Source organism: Podarcis erhardii (assembly GCF_964252035.2).
Source record: "Podarcis erhardii genome assembly, chromosome: 4".
In the NCBI taxonomy this organism is placed as follows: Eukaryota; Metazoa; Chordata; class Lepidosauria; order Squamata; family Lacertidae; genus Podarcis; species Podarcis erhardii.
The window spans coordinates 23,576,233-23,598,556 of NC_138508.1; the positions used below are offsets into that span (position 1 = coordinate 23,576,233).

At 46.4% G+C, this 22,324-nt stretch overlaps 1 protein-coding gene and 1 long non-coding RNA gene across 2 annotated transcripts; both read left to right on the forward strand.

Moving 5' to 3' along the window:
* Positions 1-2,437: 2,437 nt before the first annotated feature.
* Positions 2,438-3,353, forward strand: LOC309341379. Its single transcript, XR_014156282.1, has 2 exons — positions 2,438-2,477; positions 2,739-3,353. It is a non-coding gene; the product is annotated as an uncharacterized lncRNA (long non-coding RNA).
* A 3,903-nt stretch (positions 3,354-7,256) lies between these two features.
* On the forward strand, positions 7,257-17,294 carry RAB39A (RAB39A, member RAS oncogene family). The gene is made up of 2 exons (XM_081860781.1): positions 7,257-7,673; positions 15,055-17,294. The coding sequence occupies exons 1-2, from the start codon at positions 7,327-7,329 to the stop codon at positions 15,479-15,481; spliced, it is 774 nt and encodes a 257-aa protein (XP_081716907.1). The 5' UTR covers positions 7,257-7,326; the 3' UTR covers positions 15,482-17,294.
* Positions 17,295-22,324: the final 5,030 nt, after the last annotated feature.

The following is a 22,324-nucleotide window of genomic DNA, read 5'->3' on the forward strand; positions in this document are numbered from 1 at the left end:
CAACACCAATGCAGATCTTTTAAAACAGGACTTAGAAAGGACCTATATGTTTAGAATGGCAAGTTCTGGATAACCACCAATCAAAGTCTCTGGACTCTCTTCAAGAGCTGCCCCATGTACAACTCATTGCAGTAATCTAACTTGGATTTTTAAAAAGCATTGATAATAGTGGCAAGTATGCATCTTTGTAGCAGTTATCCAGGAGGGCAGTCTGGCAATTAAGAGAAGAAGAGTTTGGATTTGATATCCCGCCTTTCACTCCCCTTCAGGAGTCTCAAAGCGGCTAACATTCTCCTTTCCCTTCCTCCCCCACAACAAACACTCTGTGAGGTAAGTGGGGCTGAGAAACTTCAAAGAAGTGTGACTAGCCCAAGGTCACCCAGCAGCTGCATGTGGAGGAGCGGAGACTCGAACCCGGTTCCCCAGATTACAAGACTACCGCTCTTAACCACTACACCACACTGGCTCTCATAGAAGACTGTTTATAAAATTTATAAGCTCCATCTCTCTCTCTCTCTCTCTCTCTCTATATATATATATATATGTGTGTACTCGTTCCACAAACAAGTTTCTGAAAGTGAAATACAAATACAGTGCAAGCTAAAACAATGATTATAACCATTTAAAAACACAAATATACAAATCTGAAACAGCAGCAAAAAGAAAAGAAAGAGAAAACCCCCAGAAGTGTAGCACTAGCAATACATTAAGCAGCAACAGAATCAAAAGCTTGTTTCAAAAGAAAAATGTTTCAACTGCTATGCTAGCAGAAGACATAAAAAGTGGAAGATAACCTAAATGTGGAATGCCTCACACCACCATAGAAAAAGCTGTTTTGCAGGTCGCCACCAGCTTTGCCTCAGAAGAGAACGTCTGATTTCATATCTGTAATAAACTATAATAGATAACTATGATAGGTCATCAGTTCAAATAAAGGTGCTACCATAAAAATAACATTTGAACATTGAGACAAGGAGCAGAGAGGAAGATATAAGGTATGATTTCACCATCAACACAAAAGCCTCTGCTAATTAGTTATACCTTGCAAGTATTCATTGCTACCGCTAGAGGCCACTCGTTCACAGCAACCAGTTCAAACACAGCTCTGGGGTTTTTTCTCAGTCTCCTTTCAATGTTTGGCCTATCTTTGATAAACCAAGTAAGGGCTCATCCACACTTTCACTTGACCTGTATTTTAATCACATTGTGTGCAGATAATTCCCCCGGTGTACAAGAGCTTTTCTCATTGTTACGTGGATGTGCTTTGCAAAAGTCTGATCTCAACCTGCTGAATCAGAGCTTAGTGAATGCATGGGAAATCTAAACAGAGGTTTTGCTTAACTGAGCATCAATTCAGCAGATGAGATTGGATTTTTGCACTGTGCATTTTCAGTTGATACATGTCTTGTAGCTTCCTGCTGAAATCCTGTAACTTCTCATACAGCAAATGTTCGAGTTACAGATAGGTAGCCGTGTTGGTCTGCCATGGTCAAAACAAAATAAAAAAATTCCTTCCAGTAGCACCTTAAAGACCAACTGAGTTAGTTCTAGGTATGAGCTTTCGTGTGCATGCACACTTCTTCAGATACACTGAAGAAGTGTGCATGCACACGAAAGCTCATACCTAGAACTAACTCAGTTGGTCTTTAAGGTGCTACTGGAAGGAATTTTTTTATTTTGTTTTTAGCAAATGTTCGGTGAGGGTTTTTTTTGTGTGTGGGTCCGTTCCCCCCCCCCGCCATGTTTGCTACACCATAGACAAAAGTGTCCCTCCAGATGACAACAACACACTAACACTGGGGAAGCATCACAGAAACAACTAATAAAGCAGAACAATGTGTAGATGGTCCAGTATCAACCCGCGACTAAGGCGTTATAACTGCATCAATGATGTGTTGCAGAATACGCCTGTGGGGAATCTTTTGAAAGCAGATATGAAGGAAGGGAATTTGGCTTTGAAAATACAGCTCTGTATTTAAGGAAAAGAGAGAGAAATCTACCACGCTGAAGAATAAATATTGTAGGGAAGCCAAGGAATTCTAACAGCCCAACATGCTGTAGAGTCTGTTCATTTAGCTTACTCGAATTTCTGGAGTTCACCAGCATCTGTGCAAGATTTGGAGCACTGTGGTTCTCAGCGGATGGGTGGAGGGCATTCCTAGGAAGCCACAAACAGATGCCAGCAAAGGCACATGCTCCCCACCAACCCCATTCCCAAGGGTGTCTGTGCAGAGATTTGTAGCATGAACTTATGAATGCCTACTCAAAGACATACCAATAGAATTAGTATGGCCAAAGCTGAGTGATACAGGATGTGCTTTGCTGGAAGGTGGTCCCAGATTCAGGCACCAGCATCTCCTGGTAAGATTCCTCCTGTCTGAAGTCCTGGAACACACTGACACTGAGAGCAGACACTCTCTGAGTACTGAGATAGGTAGCCCATTGGTATAAGGCAGTTCTATGTACTCAGAAGTACCGTATTTTTCGCTCTATAAGACGCACCAGACCACAAGACACACCTAGTTTTTGGAGGAGGAAAACAAGAAAAAAAATATTCTGAATCTCAGAAGCCAGAACAGCAAGAGGGATCGCTGTGCAGTGAAAGCAGCAATCCCTCTTGCTGTTCTGGCTTCTGGGATAGCTGCGCAGCCTGCAATTGCTCCATAAGATGCACACACATTTCCCCTTATTTTTTAGGAGGGAAAAAGTGAGTCTTATAGAGCAAAAAATACGGTAAGTCACGTTATCTCAGAAATTGGGAAGGACCAAAGCTCAGTAGCAAAGCATCAGCCTTGCACGCAGAAGGTCCAAATTTTTTTTCCTGGCATTGCCAGCTGGGGCTAGAAATGTCCACTGTTTGAAACCCTGGAGAGCCACTGCCAGACAGAGTAGGCAATGCTGAACTAGATGGACCAGCTGTGTGCCTTTTTTTCCTGACTTCAGTGGGACTCATTTATAAGCGAGTGCATATATCACAGATCAGCAACCAACTGCATGCAGCCTCAACCTCATGTTGTGAAACTTTCAACACCTCTTGAAGCTGCCCTCGTCTTCCATTCTATCAGAATTCATGTTCATTTCTTCTTTATTTCCTCTGGCTTTTAAATGCACCCTGTTCCCCTTTTGTTGTAGCTTCCAAGCTGAAATGAGCAGCATTTTATTTGTTGGAAACAATTTTTGTTGTTGTTGATTTAAAACTTTTCCAGGTTGCATGGCTTAGAGAAAAGAAGTTCCACCCACCTCCCAGCTGTCGGAGAACAAATTAGTAGGCTTCTACTGTGTGTGTAGCAAACTAAAGCCATAAATTACTTTGTTTTCCAGAACAGTAGCTGTATTGAACTGTTGTACTTGTTGTTGTTTAAAAAATCCTCTGTATAGTCAAGATCCCAGCAAACACAGGGGGACTGACTTCTCAGGTTGGGAATTCTCATCTGAGATAGCTTTGGTGAAAACTGAAGCAAGCTGGTCTTTATTCTGGATTCATTAATACAGAACACTTTTTCTCTCAGACTTTGTCCGCTGTTGGAATGCAACTCATGACAGATTATCTGGAGGGGGTGCAGCCTTCAAAAACATTGCCCACCCCGATGTATAGCACTGAACTGCATCCTGTTGAGATGGCGGCCTAAGGCATTAGTTGATTAATCTGTTTTAAGTTATTTATTAATTAACTTCACATCCTGCCTTTCCTCCTCCAAAGGAGCTCAGGGCAGCAGCCCAGGGCCGTTGAGGGGTGTGGCCTGGAGAGAGGAAGCTCATCTGAGGAGAGTCCTGAAGGCCAAAGAAAAGGGTTCCAGGATCCACATTTTATTATTGAAGCTGAAGTTCAATGTCCCTCCTTGACAGCACACCACTTGTTCCTAAAGCTACTTTGATTCTGATTCATTCCTGTAATAGGAAATGAAGACAATATTTGGAGCAAAAATGGAATATGACAAACGGTGCGTCCATCTAAGAACCAGCGGTAATTTTGTTAATGAAATTGTAAATCATTTTACACTTTCTTTGCTGTCTTGAAAATCCCCCTACACTGAGATACAATCACGTGCAAATGTGAGACTAATTGATCAATCAGCTGAAGGGTAGATGATGACCAATCAACTAAAAATGCACAGTCTTCTCCAGATACATTCATTCATTTAGCTTGAATGTTCCCTACCAGTCACACATGTGTCATCAGCTGGGTTTGTGTTGGTCTCTCACAACAGCAGAACTCTTCTGGGCAGAGCCACACAAAGTGTGGTGCTGGCACTGGATTTCCCCTATGCCCCATTTTGCCTGCGAGTGATTTCTCCCAAGTGCATTGATTTCCCCCATACTCTCAATTTGGCACACACGTTGCACTGCAGTTCCACTCTGACGTCTGCTTTCCTTTCCCGTCTGCACAAGCCAAAAAGCTATGTGCCCTATCCAGGTCCTAAGCTGTGTCCGGAATCACCCCAGGCTATGTTCTCAGGTAACCTGATCCTGAGCTGCATAGGGGGCTTATATGTTAGCATCAACACTTTGGACTTGTCCCAGTAGCAGATTGGCAGCCTGTGGAAATCCAGCAAGCAGGGTGTTTTATGCCGGCAGTAGCTCGCTCTCACAAGCAACCAAGTCACTGTGTTCTGCACCTGCAGACCAACCCAAAGGGTAGCTCCACATAAAGGACATTTGCAGGAATCCAGCAGTGAGGAGCATGGGCAATTGTGGTCAAGCTACCCTGATCTAGGAACAGCCGTGGGTGCCTTACCAACCAAGTAGGAAAAAGGTACTCCCATTCATCAAAGACACCCGTGTCTCCAGTGACAGAGTTGGAGCCAGGATCACCCCCAAACTATGCCCATGCTCCTTCAGGAAAAGTGTGACGTCCCAGATCCAGGAACCACTATCACACACAAGCTTCCATCTTGCCAGGATTCAGCCTTGGTTTTCTAGCCTTCATCCAGCCTACAACTGTACCAGCTGTTCCCAATTCAGATGCCACAGAAAAATACGAGTTAGGTATCATTGGAGTTCGGATGACACCTTGCTCCCAAACTATTAAGGTTCCCTCCCAATGGGTTCATGTAGATGTTAAATAGCATTGGAAACAATATAGTGAATAATAGAATCATGGAGTTGGAAGGGCCTTCAGGATCACCTAGTCCAACCTATGCAGCTGTCCCATATGGGGATCAAACCTGCAACCTTGGCATTATCAGCACCGTGCTCTAACCAACTTTGCTCTCCAGTGCCCTGAGATCCAGTGGGAGTTGTTTTCCAAGAACATCTGGAGGGCACCAGGTTAAACATTTGCTTTCACTTCAGTTTTCCATGAGTTTTATTTAAAGAGGGGTGTTTTGACAAGCTGGTTCCAGTTTTCAAACTATGTGTTTTGTTGCTGCTGCTGCTGGTATTACATAGCACTCAGGTCTCTGGGTGCTCCGTTTCGAAAAGGTGCTGAACGGACAGCTCCCTTATTCTAAACTCCTGCTTGCCACGGGAGATCCTCAGTCTATTTAACAAGGAAGAAGAGCCACTTTTGGGGTCGGGACTTGGACGCAGAGGCCCAAGGCTCCTCAGCAAGGGGGTCCCCTACACGGAGCAGCTCATCTCACATTTTGCATTCAATGGAGTAATGCATTTTTCCATCTAAAGACCAACCCACCCACATGATCATTATGTCAAGATCCTGCTGCCTTATACTGCACCACTGAGAGATCTATTCCATTTCCAACCCTCTATTCCATTTCCAACACCCACAGAGTGCCACCCATCAGCCAGTACCAAGCCAAACATTATTCCACTTAGCACAGCCCAAGAGCCTTTGAATAGAAGCTGTCCTTGCCAATGGCCGGCCAACCAGCCCGATTTGCCAGTGAGCTCAAAAATCTCATTCCGCAGCAACCCACCTTAAAAATATCCCTAACGATGATTTTGTAGTGTGCATACACCTGTGTCAAAATGCTATCTAACTCCTAAGACAGCAAGAGGAACCAGGCAACCATCTGTTTGATTGCCCTTGGTGTGGTGGAGGTGCATTTTAGCTTGAGAAATTTGCCTTCTCTGTAGTGTGTGGTTTTGTTCACATGCTTACGTCGCACAGAGCTATTTGCTTTGTTAGCATCTGCCCACGATGCACTTAGGCAACCTCTGATCCTGGAGGTAATATATAGTCACTATAACAACTTGTTGCCATCAAGAGGCTTGTTCTTCCAAACTTTCTTTTAATCCCTTTTTCAAAGCCATCTAAGGTGGTCCCCTTCATCACATTTGGTGGGAAAGAGTTCCATGGTTTAATAAAGTGATGGGTAAATACTTCCTTGGAGTGGGAGGTGCTGACAGTCAAGATAGAAAGTCGTGGGTTTGATGGACCAATGTTTACTTCTTCATACATATCTTCCAGGTAATGTATTTTAAAATATACGCCGACAAATCGGACATGCCAATGAAACAAGCAAGCGTTTTGCAAACCCGCCGGAGAGGTGTACCTGTCAGTGAGCCAGGATTTGATTCTAGCTCCCTTTTAAAGCATACCCTCGGTGGTATCTTCACATTCGCTTTGGTTTTTTGCCACCATGCGGTGATGTGAAACCGCTAAGCCTGTTTCGTACCTCCTTCTAAAGTAGGAGCCCTGCCTGGTCGCTCCGACGTAACCAGAAGCATTGTCCTGACTTAAACCCTCCCCAAAGAGCCAAAGAACCCGTTTTCAGTGCCAAGCCTGGGAACATCAACGCGCCTCTCTGGGCACGTGCAGAGTGCTTTTTTCCCGGGGGAGAAGCGACGGACCGGTGACACGAGGCGAAAGGGGCTTGCCGGGTCCCCTCCATTTCAGAAAGGGAGCCTGGGAGCAAAAGGGGGAAACCGACGCCGAGCCCCGGCAGCCCCTCGCGCAGAAGCGGAGCCAAGCTGCCAATCCACGCCCACCCGACGGTTTAAAAGCCTCCTTCTTTTCCCATCCCAGTGGCAGCAAAGCAGTGGGCAGTCCCCGCCCTCCTCCTCCTCCCCCAGCACTGCCACCACTGGGGGAAAACTGGAAAAAATAAGCCCACCCACCGCCCAATCGAAGGGAACAAAGGCGCGCCATTCGCTCGCCTGGAATCCTCTCCCTGCTCCGTCGCGCCCCGTCTGGGCTCCTCCGCTTTCCCCTCTCCGTTAGCAGGGCAGGAGGTAAGCAAAGGCAGCTCCATTTCCCCCCAGACCCGACCGCCATCCCTTTCCCTACCCCGATCCGCCTTTCAGACGGGGAGAGCCCCGGCCCGTGGCTCCCTTCTCCTTCCCGCGCTGCTCGGACCAGAGGCGCCTCCGTCCCGCCCTCCGTGCTTCCCTTCCTCCGCGCGTCCCTCCCTTCCTGCTGCGCCAATGCCTGGGATAGGGGCCGTGGGAGCTCGGTGCAGGCACCGCCCGAGGAGGCGCCCCAACAAGGCCGAGGACGGCGGCGGAGGAGCCCACGCGGCCGCCTGCTCCTCCTCCGGGGAGAGCGCCATGGACGCCGCCATCTGGATCTACCAGTTCCGCCTGATCGTGCTGGGCGACTCAACGGTGGGCAAGTCGTGCCTTTTGCACCGCTTCACCGAGGGCCGCTTCCCGGGGCCCATGCACTCGGATCCCACCGTCGGGGTGGATTTCTTCTCCCGCCTGGTGGAGATCGAGCCGGGCAAGAGGATCAAGCTGCAGCTCTGGGACACGGCGGGCCAGGAAAGATTCAGGTATAGCAGGCGCCCCTTCCCGCCCTCCTCCCGAGTAATATGCATGCTGTTTAACCAAGGGGTGTCTCCGGAATCTCTCCCCCCCCCACGCTGACAAGAGGCTTCTGAGTATATGCAGAGTGCCTCCCCTTCCCTGCAGATCAGCCGCTCTGTGGATCAACCCCACCCGCCTTTCCCGCTCAGGGCGTGTTCGTGCGTGTTAACCCCTTGAAGGTAGTTAACTTCTTGCATTCATCCTTAACCAACCTGCTGTCTTCCCAGTTTTTGGACTACAACTTCCATCAGCCGCGACCAGTTTGGTCATTGGTCAGGGATGTTGGGAGTTGTAGTCAGGAAAAAATCTGGAGGGCATCATGTTGACAAAGGCTTCTTTGAATGTGCTGATTCAGATCTCTAGCAACACCAGTGTAATTAGGTTTGCAGAAGAGCAGAGTCCCCAAGGCTGGCCCTAACATTTGGCACAGTGAGACTGTCACCTCAGGCGGCAGATTTGGGGGATAATTTGAAGGCAGTAATTAACTTAGGATGGCTGTGTTTCTACCCCTAGGGAAAGAGGCTTGTGGGGTTTTCTGCCTCAGGTGCTTAAATAACTTGGTCACCTACAGGCACTATGCAGTTTGTCTGGGAAGTGGACACTGCTTGATGTTCTGCCTCAGGCAGCAAAATACTTGTGCTTTGTGGCACCTAAACAGTTGAGTGTGGCATCAAGCTTTGGTGGACCAGTGTTGACTTCCTCATCGGGTGCATGAAATGTGGTTCTCAGTGGGGATATAGATAAGACACACGTGGTCATACGCACTAGAGAGGAAGAAATGTCAACAGTGGGGCCTCTCACATTTCAGGACATTTGGGCCTCATCTCTTTTCCGCATCCCATGAAGCAAGCTCTAAACCACAAAAGCTTTTGCCACCCCCCAAAATCTGCTTGTCTCCAAGGAAGTCTTCTGTATTTGTTCCAACAGGCTAATGGGGCAGCCCCCTATGAAATTAGTCACTGTTGTATTCCGACAACCATAACTGTGTCCACAACCACCCAGCGCCTCCGTCATCCAAGCCTCTTTCTTCCCAAGGCTTATTTTCAGGGAGGCTTTGTTTGTTTGTTTGTTTGATTCTCTTTCTCACAATAAGAACCATCAAATTTGGCTTCAGGGTGGACCAAATAAAGTGCATAGTTAACTTGGGGAACTCAGTGCCACTGGACAGCTTTAAAGGGAGAATAGACAAATTCATGGTGGATAAGGGCTATTAATCATAATAGCTGTTTACTAACTCCAGGATCAGAGTCAAAAAGCCTCTCTGGGCAACAACAGGAGGAAAGGAATATTGTCCTCATTAAGAGCATAAGAAGAGCCTACTGGCAGTAACAACAACAACAACAACAACTTTATTACAGTATTAAGCCCACAAGCAGGACCTGCATGCAACAGTTTTCTCCCTATTTCTGATTCCCAGCAATGTGTATTCAGATACATGATGCCCCCAACAGTGATGGTAAAACATAGCCATTGCACGAATCACCTATAAATCTGTCCAATCCTCTTTTAAAGCCATTTAAGTTGGTGGCCAATCACTATCCCTTGCAGAAGGGAATTCCATAGATTAACTCAGGTCCTCCATGTGGGCTTCCCTGGGCATCTAAGTATGCCCCTCTAGCAAACAGGAAGCTGGACTCGATAGACATTTGGTCTGATTCTTGTACAGTAAGGTGGTACCTCACATTAAGAACTTAATTCGTTCTGGAGGTCCGTTCTTAACCTGAAACTGTTCTTAACCTGAAGCACCACTTTAGCTAATGGGGCCTCCTGCTGCTGCCGCGCCACCGGAGCACAATTTCTGTTCTCATCCTGAAGCAAAGTTCTTAACCTGAGGTACTATTTCTGGGTTAGCGGAGTCTGTAACCTGAAGCGTATGTAACCTGAAGCGTATGTAACCCGAGGTACCACTGTATTTTGGATTGGTTCCCCAGGCCTGCACTTCAAGTGTTGCTGCTCCTAGGACAGCTAACAAAGAATAAAAGTGATGTGAAACTACTAAAATCAAGCAAGAAAATAACAGCAACAGAGCAGCAGGACAATAACGCAAGCTTAAAAACGCAGCAGCAGAATAATATTCAGACTGAAACTTAGTTTGAAAAAGGCCTAGGTTTGTTGTTGTTGATGTTTTTGGTTTTTTTTAAAGGCCTCATGAGACTCATGCCTATAAACAAGTCCTAGCTCTTGGATATGTGAAGCAATAAGAATAGGAGTAGAAGATATTTTCTTCACCACTCAAGGGCAACCATCCCCCAGACAGGTGGATGGGTAAGAAATCCCAGTCGGAGGATGTGCCTTTGCCTTGCTTCCCAAACTCTTGTTAAAATGAACTGCTGATTCCAGCTCCTAAATTTCCGTGTGCTTCCTTTGCAGAATTGCTTCTGCGGGGCCAGTTTGACTCCACTTTTCCCCATCTTCTGTGTGAATAATCGGGCAGTTTGATTCTGTTTGCCAAGGCAAACCTTGGTTTTCTGTTCCGCTAGGTGTGCTAGTTAACATAGCAAAGTTGGGATGGTTGTGTTATCAACAACCATTGCTGTTATGAACACGCACTTTGCTTATCTTAATCTTTACATTCAGTGGGCACAGACCGTACTTTTTGTACTTCATTGCCATTTGGCTTCATTTCTCCTCTGCCAATTGCCAACAACACTTCATGCAGCTGATGAAGTGGATTCTAGACCGTGAAGGCTCATGTCACAATAAATCTGTTGGCCTACAAGCCACCGCCAGCCTATTGGTAAGTGTGGTTAGGACTGCAGCCTACGTCTGTATCCAAGTCAAAGTAAATAAAATGAGAGGCCAGTATAGACTTCATATATTGTACTAGATTGTAAGCTAGTAATTTAACATAACAATGCTCAAGGTCGATCCATATTGAAATGAACCATATAGATGTGTTGTTTGCTTTCTAATTTACCAGTCAGAGAGACATGTTGGAAGAAATGTGGCTCCAAACTGTTTTTGCTTCATTAACTAGCCTTTAGCAGTTGCTTTATGACAAATTTAGTCTTATTGAAATTATCACGTAGACCATTATTATAATTATTGTGTATAACATTCAACATCTGCTAAGGAAAATTATATGCATACTTGATCAGTCAAACAGTACATTGGAAGTTTGCACATTCAAATACTCTCAGCTTCTTGCAGCTGATCTACATGTGAAAATAAGTCAAACAGGACAATTCCTAGGATTATACAAATTGAGACTGCAGATAGCGGGTTGTTTTTCAGTGTATCCTCCAGATAAAAATAAACCATTATTCACTTTTGTTTGCTTGTTTACCTATTGATAGCTTGTGCTGCAATGAACTTTGGGTTAAACAGTAAGTGAGACTTGACTTGACTCCTCTAATGCAGAAAGCTAGCAGCTCAGGCAGAACATTAGACTAGAACCTTCTACCCAATGTTAGTTTTCTGTGGCAAGGACACTACATTCAGACATGCAGTTCCCCATCTGAACTATAAAATGGTACAGTCCCAGGCAATGGTTTGGTGGTAAATTTAGAAGTTCAGGAGCTCCTCATCACAGCCACTACAGCCACATTTTAAAGAAAAGTAAAAAAAAATATTCAGGCACCCATTTTGAGACATCATTTTATATGCACACATTGAAGAGCAGCAGTACATAGCATAATACCCACTTTATTAGAATCTACATAACTGCAGCAATTCTATACATAGTTTCTAGGGTGTAAAGTTTATTGAAATCAGTGGTGCTTAACTTCTGACTGCATAGGTTCAATATGTAAAACTCACTGAACATTAACGAAATACCTTCAGTTGGCTGAACTGCAACCTTTGCCTTTTAATTACAAAAGCAAGCAGTCTTGCAATGAAGAGTTTGCCATTTAAATTGCTAGCTTGACATGGGAATCCCATCAAAGAGGCCCCCACCCTCTGTTTGATGATGATGATGATTATTATTATTATTATCACCATACTCTGACTTCTATGGTAATCTGTTGCAAAGAAACTTGAAAGCCTCATTATCACCTCATTCCGTTGCCACAGCAAGGCCATTTGTTGGTTACCATGATGCTCCTCCAGATAACACCATCCCTCCTGCTCTGAGCTGCAGTCTGCTGCATTTGCTCTCCACTATACCATAGGTTCGAAAGCACGTCAAAGTGCAAGTAGATAAATAGTTACCGCTCCGGCGGGAAGGTAAACGGTGTCTCTGTGCACTGCTCTGGTTAACCAGAAGCAGCTTAGTCATGCTGGCCACATGACCCGGAAGCTGTACGCCGGCTCCCTCGGCCAATAAAGCGAGATGAGCGCCGCAACCCCAGAGTCGGCCACAACTGGACCTAATGGTCAGGGGTCCCTTTGCCTTTTTATACCATAGGTCTTAGGAACTCTGTAACATCTGCCTGCTTGGACATGCAAACACAGAAGTTCATTTCAGCATCCTACAAACCCTCACAATCCCTTTAAAAAACAAGAAGATAATTCCTAGTTCTTACAGTTCTGCAAGTAGGCCATGGTCAAGCGAACTATGCCAAAGAATGCTCTTGGCACCCCCAGAGTGAGTTTGGATACTTGCTTTTCTCAAACATCAGCACCTCAGTCCTGCACGGGAAACGCTTTGGAACCTTGGAGGAAATTCAGAAATGGTATGTGATACAGCACAGGAAATCTTCTGCTCTGGGGTTGTGGGGGAGAGATAAAAATGCTGCTGGATGCCTAAAGTGGCCTTTTGGATTTCATCCAAAAGCTTGAAAATCTGTGTCAGTACCTGAGGAATCCTCAGCACAGCAGAAGTTAGTCGATTAGGGCAAATGAGGCACAGCTTATGTTTCAAGCATATTCTTAGCCACATCTCACACATCATAAAGAAACATTGCAGGGAACATCAGCAGAGCCTTGTGGCACCTTAAAGGCTAACAAATTTATTATAGCATAAGCTTTTGTGGACCGTAGCCCCCTTTATCAGGTGTTTTCCATCATCTGTCAAGTACCAAATTGCTTGACACAAAACGCAGCGTAATCCTAGGCACAACTGCTCAGAAACACATCCTATTGCGGGGTTAGATAGGACTTAGTAAGAGTACATAGGATTGCAATTCTAATCAATGATTCTCTCTGGCAGGGTGCCCTACTTAGAATATACTCAAGAAAACCATCTGATATAGATGCACTCTTAGGACCTGATCATACAGCTCAATTCCTCTGCATGATCATGTATGAGGGTACATTTTACTGGACACCTGCAAATTCTGATATGAATACAGTCATAACTTGGTTCTTGAACGGCTTAGTTGCCGAACAAATCAGCTCCCGAACGCCGAATTGTAGTTTCAGGAAGGAATCGGCGCTCTCCGTCAATGGCGACGCGGCTTCACTCCGCAGGCTGGGTTGCGACTCTCAGCACCGCACTCACACCCGATGCCGCTCCGGAGCCTTTAAAAAGGCTCTTTCGCAATACCGGGGGGTGCAAAGGTGCCCGCCGAGTCTCCTTGCTCACGAGCTTCCGCGCCCGTGATTTTAGGGGTCCCCCGCTCGCCGTAGCGGGTAAGACCCGAACTTGCGGAGCAGTCTCCCCTCGGAGCTCGAGGTTGAGACCGCCATTAAACGCTGGCGCCGACCGGAACGTTTTTTGGAAGCCAGATGTCCAACGCGGCTTTCACTTGAGTGCAGGAAGCTCCCGATCTAAGCTGCACCTTGGTTTTCGAACAGTTTTGGAAGTCGAACGGACTCCCGGAACGTATTCAGTTCAAGAACCAAGGTACCACTGTAATAAAGTTGTTTTTTAAAAAATAGACAGCTAATTATATTCTTTCCACTTTCTCAGCAGTGTGCAGTATTTTAACAGGACATAGCAATTTACAATCAAAGTTCATATTAAGCAAGAAAATACTGGACAGGCTCATTTGTTTCAGTGAATAGCTCCCAAGCAATGGACCAAGCTTTACTTGGAGGTTGCGCTTTCTGCCTTCTGGGAAGAGCATCGTGGTAAAAGAGAGACCAGCTTGGCCCCATCCATTGGCCAGAGGAGCAGCAGATGCAGGGGGGCTTGCTCCCCACCTCCCTGCCAGAAACAACACTTGGTTTCACCTGCAGGTTGTTATGGGACTTCAGAGGTTCAGGGGAACAGACTTACTTTGGTCCCTTCCATCAGCCAGGTGACTAAGACTGGTGGATTATATGGATTTTGGGTTTGCGTGTGGATGTGTGTGTGATCACAGTCTCTTAACAAGTGACCTTGAGGACTGTTCAGATGTATTAGTAACCAGTGTGGTGGGCAGACCTGTGGAGCCAACCTCCCTATGCTGGCAACTTTGATGGGACCAGGGGTAGGGCAACTGCAAGGTCATACACTGATGGGAGTCCCAGAGTGGCTCGGTCTACCAGTGCACCTATCCAGCCCCGGTCAAACCACTGCCCTGCTCAGCCCCAACCAAGTGCTGGTGGGAAGAGGGGCAGCTCCATAACTTTGTCCCACGAGACTGTCTACTGCCATTCCATTGAAAGGTGGAAAAGAAACCTTATCTAAATACATAAAGGTAAAGGACCCCTGGACGGTTTAGGCCAGTCAAAGGCAACTATGGGGTTGCGGCACTCATCTCGCTTTCAGGCTGAGGAAACCGGTGTTTGTCCACAGGCTGCTTTCCGGGTCATGTGGCCAGCATGACTGAACTGCTTCTGGTGAACAGAACACCGTGATGGAAGCCAAAGCGCACAGAAATGCCATTTACCTTCCCGCCAGAGCGGTACCTATTTATCTATTTGCACTGGTGTGCTTTCGAACTGCTAGGTTGGCAGGAGCTGGGACAGAGCAACGGGAGCTCACTCCGTCGTGGGGATTCGAACTGCTGACCTTCTGATTGGCAAGCCCAAGAGGTTCAGTGGTTTAGACCACAGCGCCACCCGCATCCTATACAGTGAGCTGGCTTGACAATTGCAGAGAATTAGGCTTGCAATCCTGCTTCTGTTGCATCCTTTGGTCACATTCACAGCATACATTTAAAGCACATGGCATCCCCCCCAAATAGTCCTGGGAACCATAATTTGTTGGGAATTGTAATGTGTGGGTGTTCTAGCTTAAAAACTATTGGTGATTGCTGGGGAGGAGGGTAAGAGAAAGTTAGATATGCACCATAGCTCACATCAGATGCCTCTCTATTTTCTCTTCACATAATTTGTAGAATAATTGCAAAAAAAGACTGACCACCGCTACCAAATTAGAGCAATTCTTCTAATTTGTCTTTTTTAAAATGCCAGGATTTCATATTGTTCTAAGATCTTCTCCAGCTCACAAGGATACTCCTGTCTTTAAAGAAGTAAACGCAGACAAGCTGGAACGTTCTTTCCTGTTGAGCATGTTTCTCCCCTTTTATTTTGCAGGTCAATCACACGTTCTTATTACCGAAATTCGGTAGGAGGCTTGCTGGTGTTTGACATCACTAATCGGTCTTCTTTTGAGCATGTGTACGATTGGCTTCAGGAAGCTAAGATGCATGTGCACCCTTTCCAGATTGTGTTTATCCTGGTGGGACACAAATGCGACTTGGAGACGCAGCGCCAGGTTACGAGAGAGGAAGCTGAGGAACTGGCATCCGCCTGTGGCATGAAGTACATAGAAACATCAGCCAAAGATGCCACGAATGTTGAAGAATCCTTCACCGTTCTCACTAAAGACATATACGAACTTGTGAAAAAAGGAGACATTTCGATGCAAGAGGGGTGGGAAGGGGTAAAAAGTGGCTTTGTTCCAAATGTTGTACATTCCTCAGAGGAGGCTACCTCACTCGGAGACCAGTGCCCTTGCTAAATCGCTTGCATGCCAAAGAAGCATAGTATATCAGGTGTCTGGAGAACAAGGCCCAGTTATACAAAATATTACAGTATATATGAAGATGCATTAGATCAGGGGTAAGCAATATTCACTGAGTTGCTTACAACCCCTACAATACTTATGTGTGGCCTGCACGCTCCTATAAAGATCCTGAGACTCACAGCTTTTGATTAAAAAGCAAAGTACATTTCTGGTAATTAAATATGGGATGGCAAAGACAATGAAAACAAAGAGGCAGGTTGAAAAAAAAAGTTGGGATGCTTTGTTTTCCACTTGTGGTTTTTTGAAGTATATCTCAAAGATTTCTTTTTTTAAAAAAAAAAAGCAGTCTCAGGTTTCTTCAGCCTTTGTTGCTAGTTTTTCAGAATGTTGAAACAATGGGTTTTTGTCACGAGAAGTGTGGCATATCTGCCACCCTGAGGTTTGGCGACCACTCTGTGCATGAAAATGATATGCAAATTACATGAATTATCTGCAGCAAAAGTCGTGCAGCTCTGCAACAATCCTCTGGTTCCTCGTGTATTTTTTCGAGGAGGTCCTTGATGCTCTGATCACATTGCATAAGCCTACATGGGATCATGAACTCTGTTTGTGATCGTAGTGGCCTATCCAAATCACAGAACGGAAGTTACCGGTAAATGTTTTGCTTATTTGTATCATATAACAGGGAGCTTTATATTTCACAGTGAATCAGTTTGCTTGGGCTGGACGTGATACGATTTCCAAAAAGTTGTGCAGTGTATTCTCACCCCCCAAGAGCTTTGTACTGCTGTCCAACCCTCAAGGAGGGGGGCGGGTGATTGCAAAACTGGGGAAGGAATACTGGGCAACCCCTAAACATATCCACAAGATTCTTCCCCTGCTGTAATATATGCAACAATGCTACCAGCAACAAAGCTGAGTATTTCATAACTAAAGCAGAAGCAGTGAGAGTCCAGGAAGTGGGAGAGGAATCCCTCCTAATTTCCTTCCTCCAGGAGATATTTATATATTATATTTATTTGGCACTTTTCTCACTATAAGTTGCCAGGGACACATTTATTCTGCATCCAGTGTGCTCTCACCGCTGGCTTTCGAAACCTCAGCCACAATGCATATCTACCCTGCCATTTCTTGAGCAATACCGCTGTTTGGTGTGTTTTCCCTCAAACTGGATTTGATCCGAATGGAAAACTGAAACCACATTCACTTTGCTGTTAAGCTCTGACGTGTGTACATTTGAGTCTGCCATTGCACACGCACGGATGACGGACGATATAGGAATTTGGAATTGGTGGGGAAGCCAAACATTTAACATGCATCAGATAAAGACATCCCTGCCTCCTTTCTAAAGTGCATGATGGGTGCAAATGTAAATAAAATTCAGTGGGGAAAACAAGCTCTTTTGTGTTTTCAGCCACTAATGTGTGCATAGGCTTAAACAAGTCTATTCCCTATCTTCCTTTGCCTTCTTTCCACCCTTTTATTTGCTTTTCAGCCGACCTGTGACTATCTCAAACTGCTCTCAGCCATAGATTTGACTGGAAGACAGTCTGATCAACTGGTTTCTTTACACTCTTCCCCACTGCCAGCTGACGTCAACATCTTGTAACATCATGGATACCTGCCAGGGTGTTATTAGGTTTTTTTATGTCATTTTTTTAAAAAAAACACCTGTGCGTTTCTGCATACCTAGGGGATCCCCTGACTTCACAGAAGCCATTTGATTATCTTTGAGTGGCCTCCTCTTTCACTTGAAAACCACTGCTTTCATTATAACTCGAGGGAACAATATATATAGATATTTATCTATCACAGAAAAAAATGCTTAGCAGCAAGGTGTTTTCTACAATGCTCTTATTACTGTTTTTATTACGTACAAGCTTTTAAGACATCACATTTTGAAAAGAGGTTAAAATAAAACTATGGACTGTACTGTATGCCTGATGAATCCCAGGTTTGATTCACTTGGCCTTATTTCTGGGAAACGGCCTGTTGAAGAGTGTTGCCTTGTTCTGTCATCTCTTGTGCGACTTTGCTGCAAACATCGAGTTTTCCTTCCCACCAGGGCCTCTCCATAGACTGAAATGGTGGGGAAGCTCCATGCATGTATGGGACAACTTATACACACAGGTAAGCCCTGTGCAAATCGTAGCACATATGGGCTTTGCATCAGTGCCATGTACTCTTCTATTGCATTCTTTTGCTCATGTAATAAATGTATAGGAAGTAAAAAGAATACAGTTGCGCCATCGCTTTTGATATTCCTGTAGCAATGAAAAAAATGTTATAAACATCAATATATTTCTGAATCTTTAAAAGTGCATGGAAAAAAACACTGTTTACAACAACATATTTTCTCTCAACAATCTATGTAACTACTGGTGGCTTAGATACAAAATAGTTTTCTCTGTTGCCAACTGTGTAAATAAACCACTTAATTTGCCTAATGGGTAAATACATAATTCCAAGTATACGAAGTTCCTTTCAGCCGGCCTTGCAAATAAGCCCATAAAAGGATCACAACCAACAAACTAATTAGACATACATTCCTCTTGTGTGAACCGGTGGTATCCAAAGTACGAGAAAGTCATCCAGCCATGATGGAAATCGTGACCAATCCCTTCACTAATTAAATACAGAGAATCAACTCCTGAAGCAAAACTGGAAACTTTTGATTTAAATTTGTATTTACGTTGCTGTGCTTTCATTGTATAATTTCACCTTTGATCAACCTTATGTGGCCAGCCTGTCATCTTGGCATGCAAGTACTGTATATCCCAAGGATTTGATTTCTAGTGCAATACACAACTGACATGTGCATTATGGAAAAGTCTGCAGGCACAGACAAGAAAGCATGGTCACTGCAACCATTGCCATAGGGGCAGTAAAGAGTTGCCACAGGAAGTACGAGGAGTCAGTTTGAAGCCTTGCTCTTAGGAAACACTGATATTTTTCTCCTGCTCTGTCTCAACCACATTTGGAAAGAGCACAAAGCACAGCAGGAAAAACTGGTCAAGCTAGAGGGACCAGAAGCCAATCTAAAGGAAAAACTCTGACCATCTGTCTACTGGCAGAAAAAGTGTTGTAGTTATACCTTTGTAATTTCTAAGAGCATGCCTTGTGAATCACAGTTGGATCAGAGGAACTCAGCAGTCAGTAGTGCCATACTTAGGGGAAAGAGTACAGCTTTTGCATTAGGTCTGTCCTAATTTCAGTCTGTAGTTACATGTTCTTTCAGAGCTAGCTTGGAAAATATTTCCACACACCCCCCTGAGATGCTGCAGTCAAAAGTAACTGGCACTGGACTAAACGGACCAATGATCTTGCACAGGCAGTCCCCAAAATGCTTAGAGATGTCTCGTTTTGCCCTGCATGCTTCCTATCACCTACCTCATCCAGCTTTCCCAGGAATACTCATGCACACACATATATCCATGTGCAGGAGTATTGATTTATTTCCACATCAAAGCTTTTGGTCTAAGTTTCCTTGTGTGGCATTCTTTGCGTGGCATCTCCTGTCAGTTGTATGCAAGTGGAATTAGGTAAATATATTCAAGAGATACTTCTGTGTTTCAAGTTTAAACACCAGAAGAATTCATACCATCACCAATCATTTTCAAGGGGGTGGGGAAGAAAGATGCAGTTTGCATTGTTATAGAATGCTTTGGCTCAAAAGACTGGGATGCATTTACAATTCTCAATACGAAGTTCAAACACTGCACAGGTTGTGGGTGATGGGGATGTTAAACACTGTAGAGCAATTTATGCAGCATGGTCTCTCAAACATAATTTACTAGTTTTTATTTCTGAAGTTGCACTGAAGCATTCAGCTGGGAATCATAAGACAGCGCTCACACTTCCTGCTGTATTTATCCAGCATAATTTCTGATGGTATAGTCTACTCCGTAAATCCTGCTGTGTTTATTTATTTATTACATTTATAGTTCACCTTTTCCCCAAGCAGCTCAGGATGTCATATATAATTCCCTTCTCATTTAATCCCCACAACAATTGTGTGAAGTAGATTAGGCTGAGAGTAAGTGACTGGCCCCCAGGGTCACCCAGTGAACTTCCAGGCTAAGTGGGGATTCAAACTCTGGTTTCCCAGGTGCTTGACCAACACTCTAACCACTACTCCACACTAGCTCTCTATCTAACTGGTGTTCACTGGGGCTTACACCTAGGAAAGTGAAATATACTCAGAGTCGCAAAGTGATTTCATGCTCTTTATTCAGCTCATAGTGGTGAGGAGGAATGAATGAATGTCCCCTCAAAGTATCTGCTTTATATACATTATTTACACAATGGGCTGCACATGATTGGCTAATTCCAGGATTCTACTGTAGGCCAATCAGGTTGTGGATTCACTTCTATCTGGAGCATGATTGGGTGGTTCCTGCTAACCAATCATACTGCTGCATTCTGAATCCTATTGTTCTAGGACCAATCAGACTGCTGCCTTTTGGAGCCTATTGTTCTAGGACCAATCAGACTGCTGCAGTTTGGATCCTATTCAACTCAGTACATAACACCCCTCCCCTCTAAGTTCCAGTCCTGCCCGGAAGGTCGCATTCATAGTCCTCAAGGTACGCCGGTGGCCTACGTGTGCGTTGCGGCCTGGGGTGTTCCCTGGTCCGGGGTTCAGGTTCTGGCTCGTGTTCCAAGGATGGGGCTGTTTGGTCTGGCGCAACCGGCTCGCTCAGTCGTGGTTCTGGTTCCGGTGTCCTTTCGGCCTCGCGGGTCCTCTCTGTATTTACTGATTCTGCCTCTCCTGCTTGCCCCTGCTGCTCTATGGGCCTCACTGCCCCACTGTTCCCTTGGGACTCCTCTGACCTGTCCTCCTCCTCCTGGTTTTCTCCCGGGAATCGTCGCCGTATCTGGTCGCAGTGGCGGCGCCAGCATTGCCCCCCATCTGTTAGCACCTCGTACGACACGGGGCCCGTGACCCTGGTGACTGTGGCAGGTACCCATGCAGGGCCTGCCCCAAAATTCTTTGCGTACACTGGGTCCTGGGCCTCGAAGGTCCGGGGGTTCCTGCCTTCCCCCACCACTACCTCATCCTGAGCTCTATCGGGGTGAAGGCGGTCCAATCTGATTGCAAGGCGCCGACCCATTAGTAGTTCAGCGGGGCTCCGGCCAGTCGTTGAGCTGGGGGTGCTGTGCTGTGCTAGAAGGAATGTGGCAAGGCGGTACTCCCAATCCCCTTGCGTCATGCGGCGAAGGGTGTCCTTGGTGGTCCGCACCATGCGTTCTGCTTGGCCATTGGTGGCAGGGTGGAATGGCGCCGAACGGATGTGGCGGATGGCGTTCTGCACTGTGAAGGTTTGAAATTCTCCTGATGTAAATGCAGTCCCGTTGTCTGAGACGAGAGTGTCAGGGAGCCCGTGGGTTGCAAACAGCCTGCGTAGTACCCGGATGGCTGCGGACGTAGAAGTGGACGGTACCAGTGCGACTTCCAGCCATTTGGTGTAGGAGTCCACCACTATGAAGAATGTTTTCCCCTGAAAGGGGCCAGCGAAGTCCACATGCAGGCGTGACCATGGTGCTCGGGCGGACTCCCAGGACTGGACTGGGGCCCTTGGGGGATCTGGGCGGGATTCCTGGCAGGCCTGGCAGTGTTTGACCCAGGCCTCTATCTCTCCGTCGATCCCCGGCCACCACACATAACTCCTGGCAAGGGCCTTCATTCTTACTACCCCTGGGTGTGTCTCGTGTAGGGCTGTGAGGACCCTTTTGCGGAGGGGCTGGGGAACAACGACCCTGCTTCCCCATAACAGGCACCCCTTGTGGGCTGACAGTTCATGTTTGCGGGTTGTGTAGCCGGCGAATTCTGGCCCGGGGCTGCGGCTGGGCCATCCCCTCCACACCCAGTCCAGGACCCGGGAGATGACCCTATCTTTCTTGGAATGGTGTGCAACTTCTTGTGCCTGAATGGGGCGGTCAGGAAGCAGCTCCAGGCTCATAACCTCTTGTGCAGGTGCTGGGTCGGGGCCTGTTTCCGGTAGTGGTAGCCTGCTGAGGGCGTCTGCATGGCCCATCGCCTTTCCAGGGCGGTGAATCAGTGCATACTGGTAGCTGGCAAGGAAAATTGACCACCTGAGGACGCGAGGAGACAGCACTTGGGGGGTCTGCTTTTCGGGGGCAAACAAGCCAAGCAACGGCTTGTGGTCAGTCACCACGGTGAAGGGCCGCCCGTACAAGAAATCATGGAATTTTTTTACTCCCTTCACGATTGCCAGACCCTCCTTGTCGATTTGCGAGTAGTTCCGCTCGGTTTCGTTGAGTGTCTGGGAAAAGTATGCTACCGGTACCTCTCTTCCATCCGGGAGTTGGTGTCCCAGGACAGCGCCGATGCCATAGGGCGAGGCGTCGCATGCTAGCACCACCGGCAGCCTCTCGTCGAAGTGTGCCAAGACCGAGTTTGAGACAAGCAAGTCCTTGACTGCCTGGAATGCGGCCTCCTGGCGCTGGCCCCACACCCAAGGGGCCCGCTTGTCCAGGAGTCTGTGTAGGGGCTCCGCTACCGCCGCCTTGTGGGGAAGGAAGGAATGGTAAAAGTTCAATAATCCCAAGAAGGCCTGAAGTTCAGTCTTGTTCTTGGGCGCTGGGGCATCACAAATGGCCCGTACCTTGTCCCCAGTCGGGTGAACCCCTTCTGCATCCACCATAAATCCCAGAAAGTCCACTTGAGGCACTCCTAGTAGACATTTTTCCCGCTTCACCTTGAGACCCGCCATCTGGAAACGGTGCAGAACAGTGCGGAGGCGGTCCTCAAACTCCTCTGGTGTGGGCCCGGCAATCAACACATCATCAAAGAAGGGGGTGACACCAGGAATC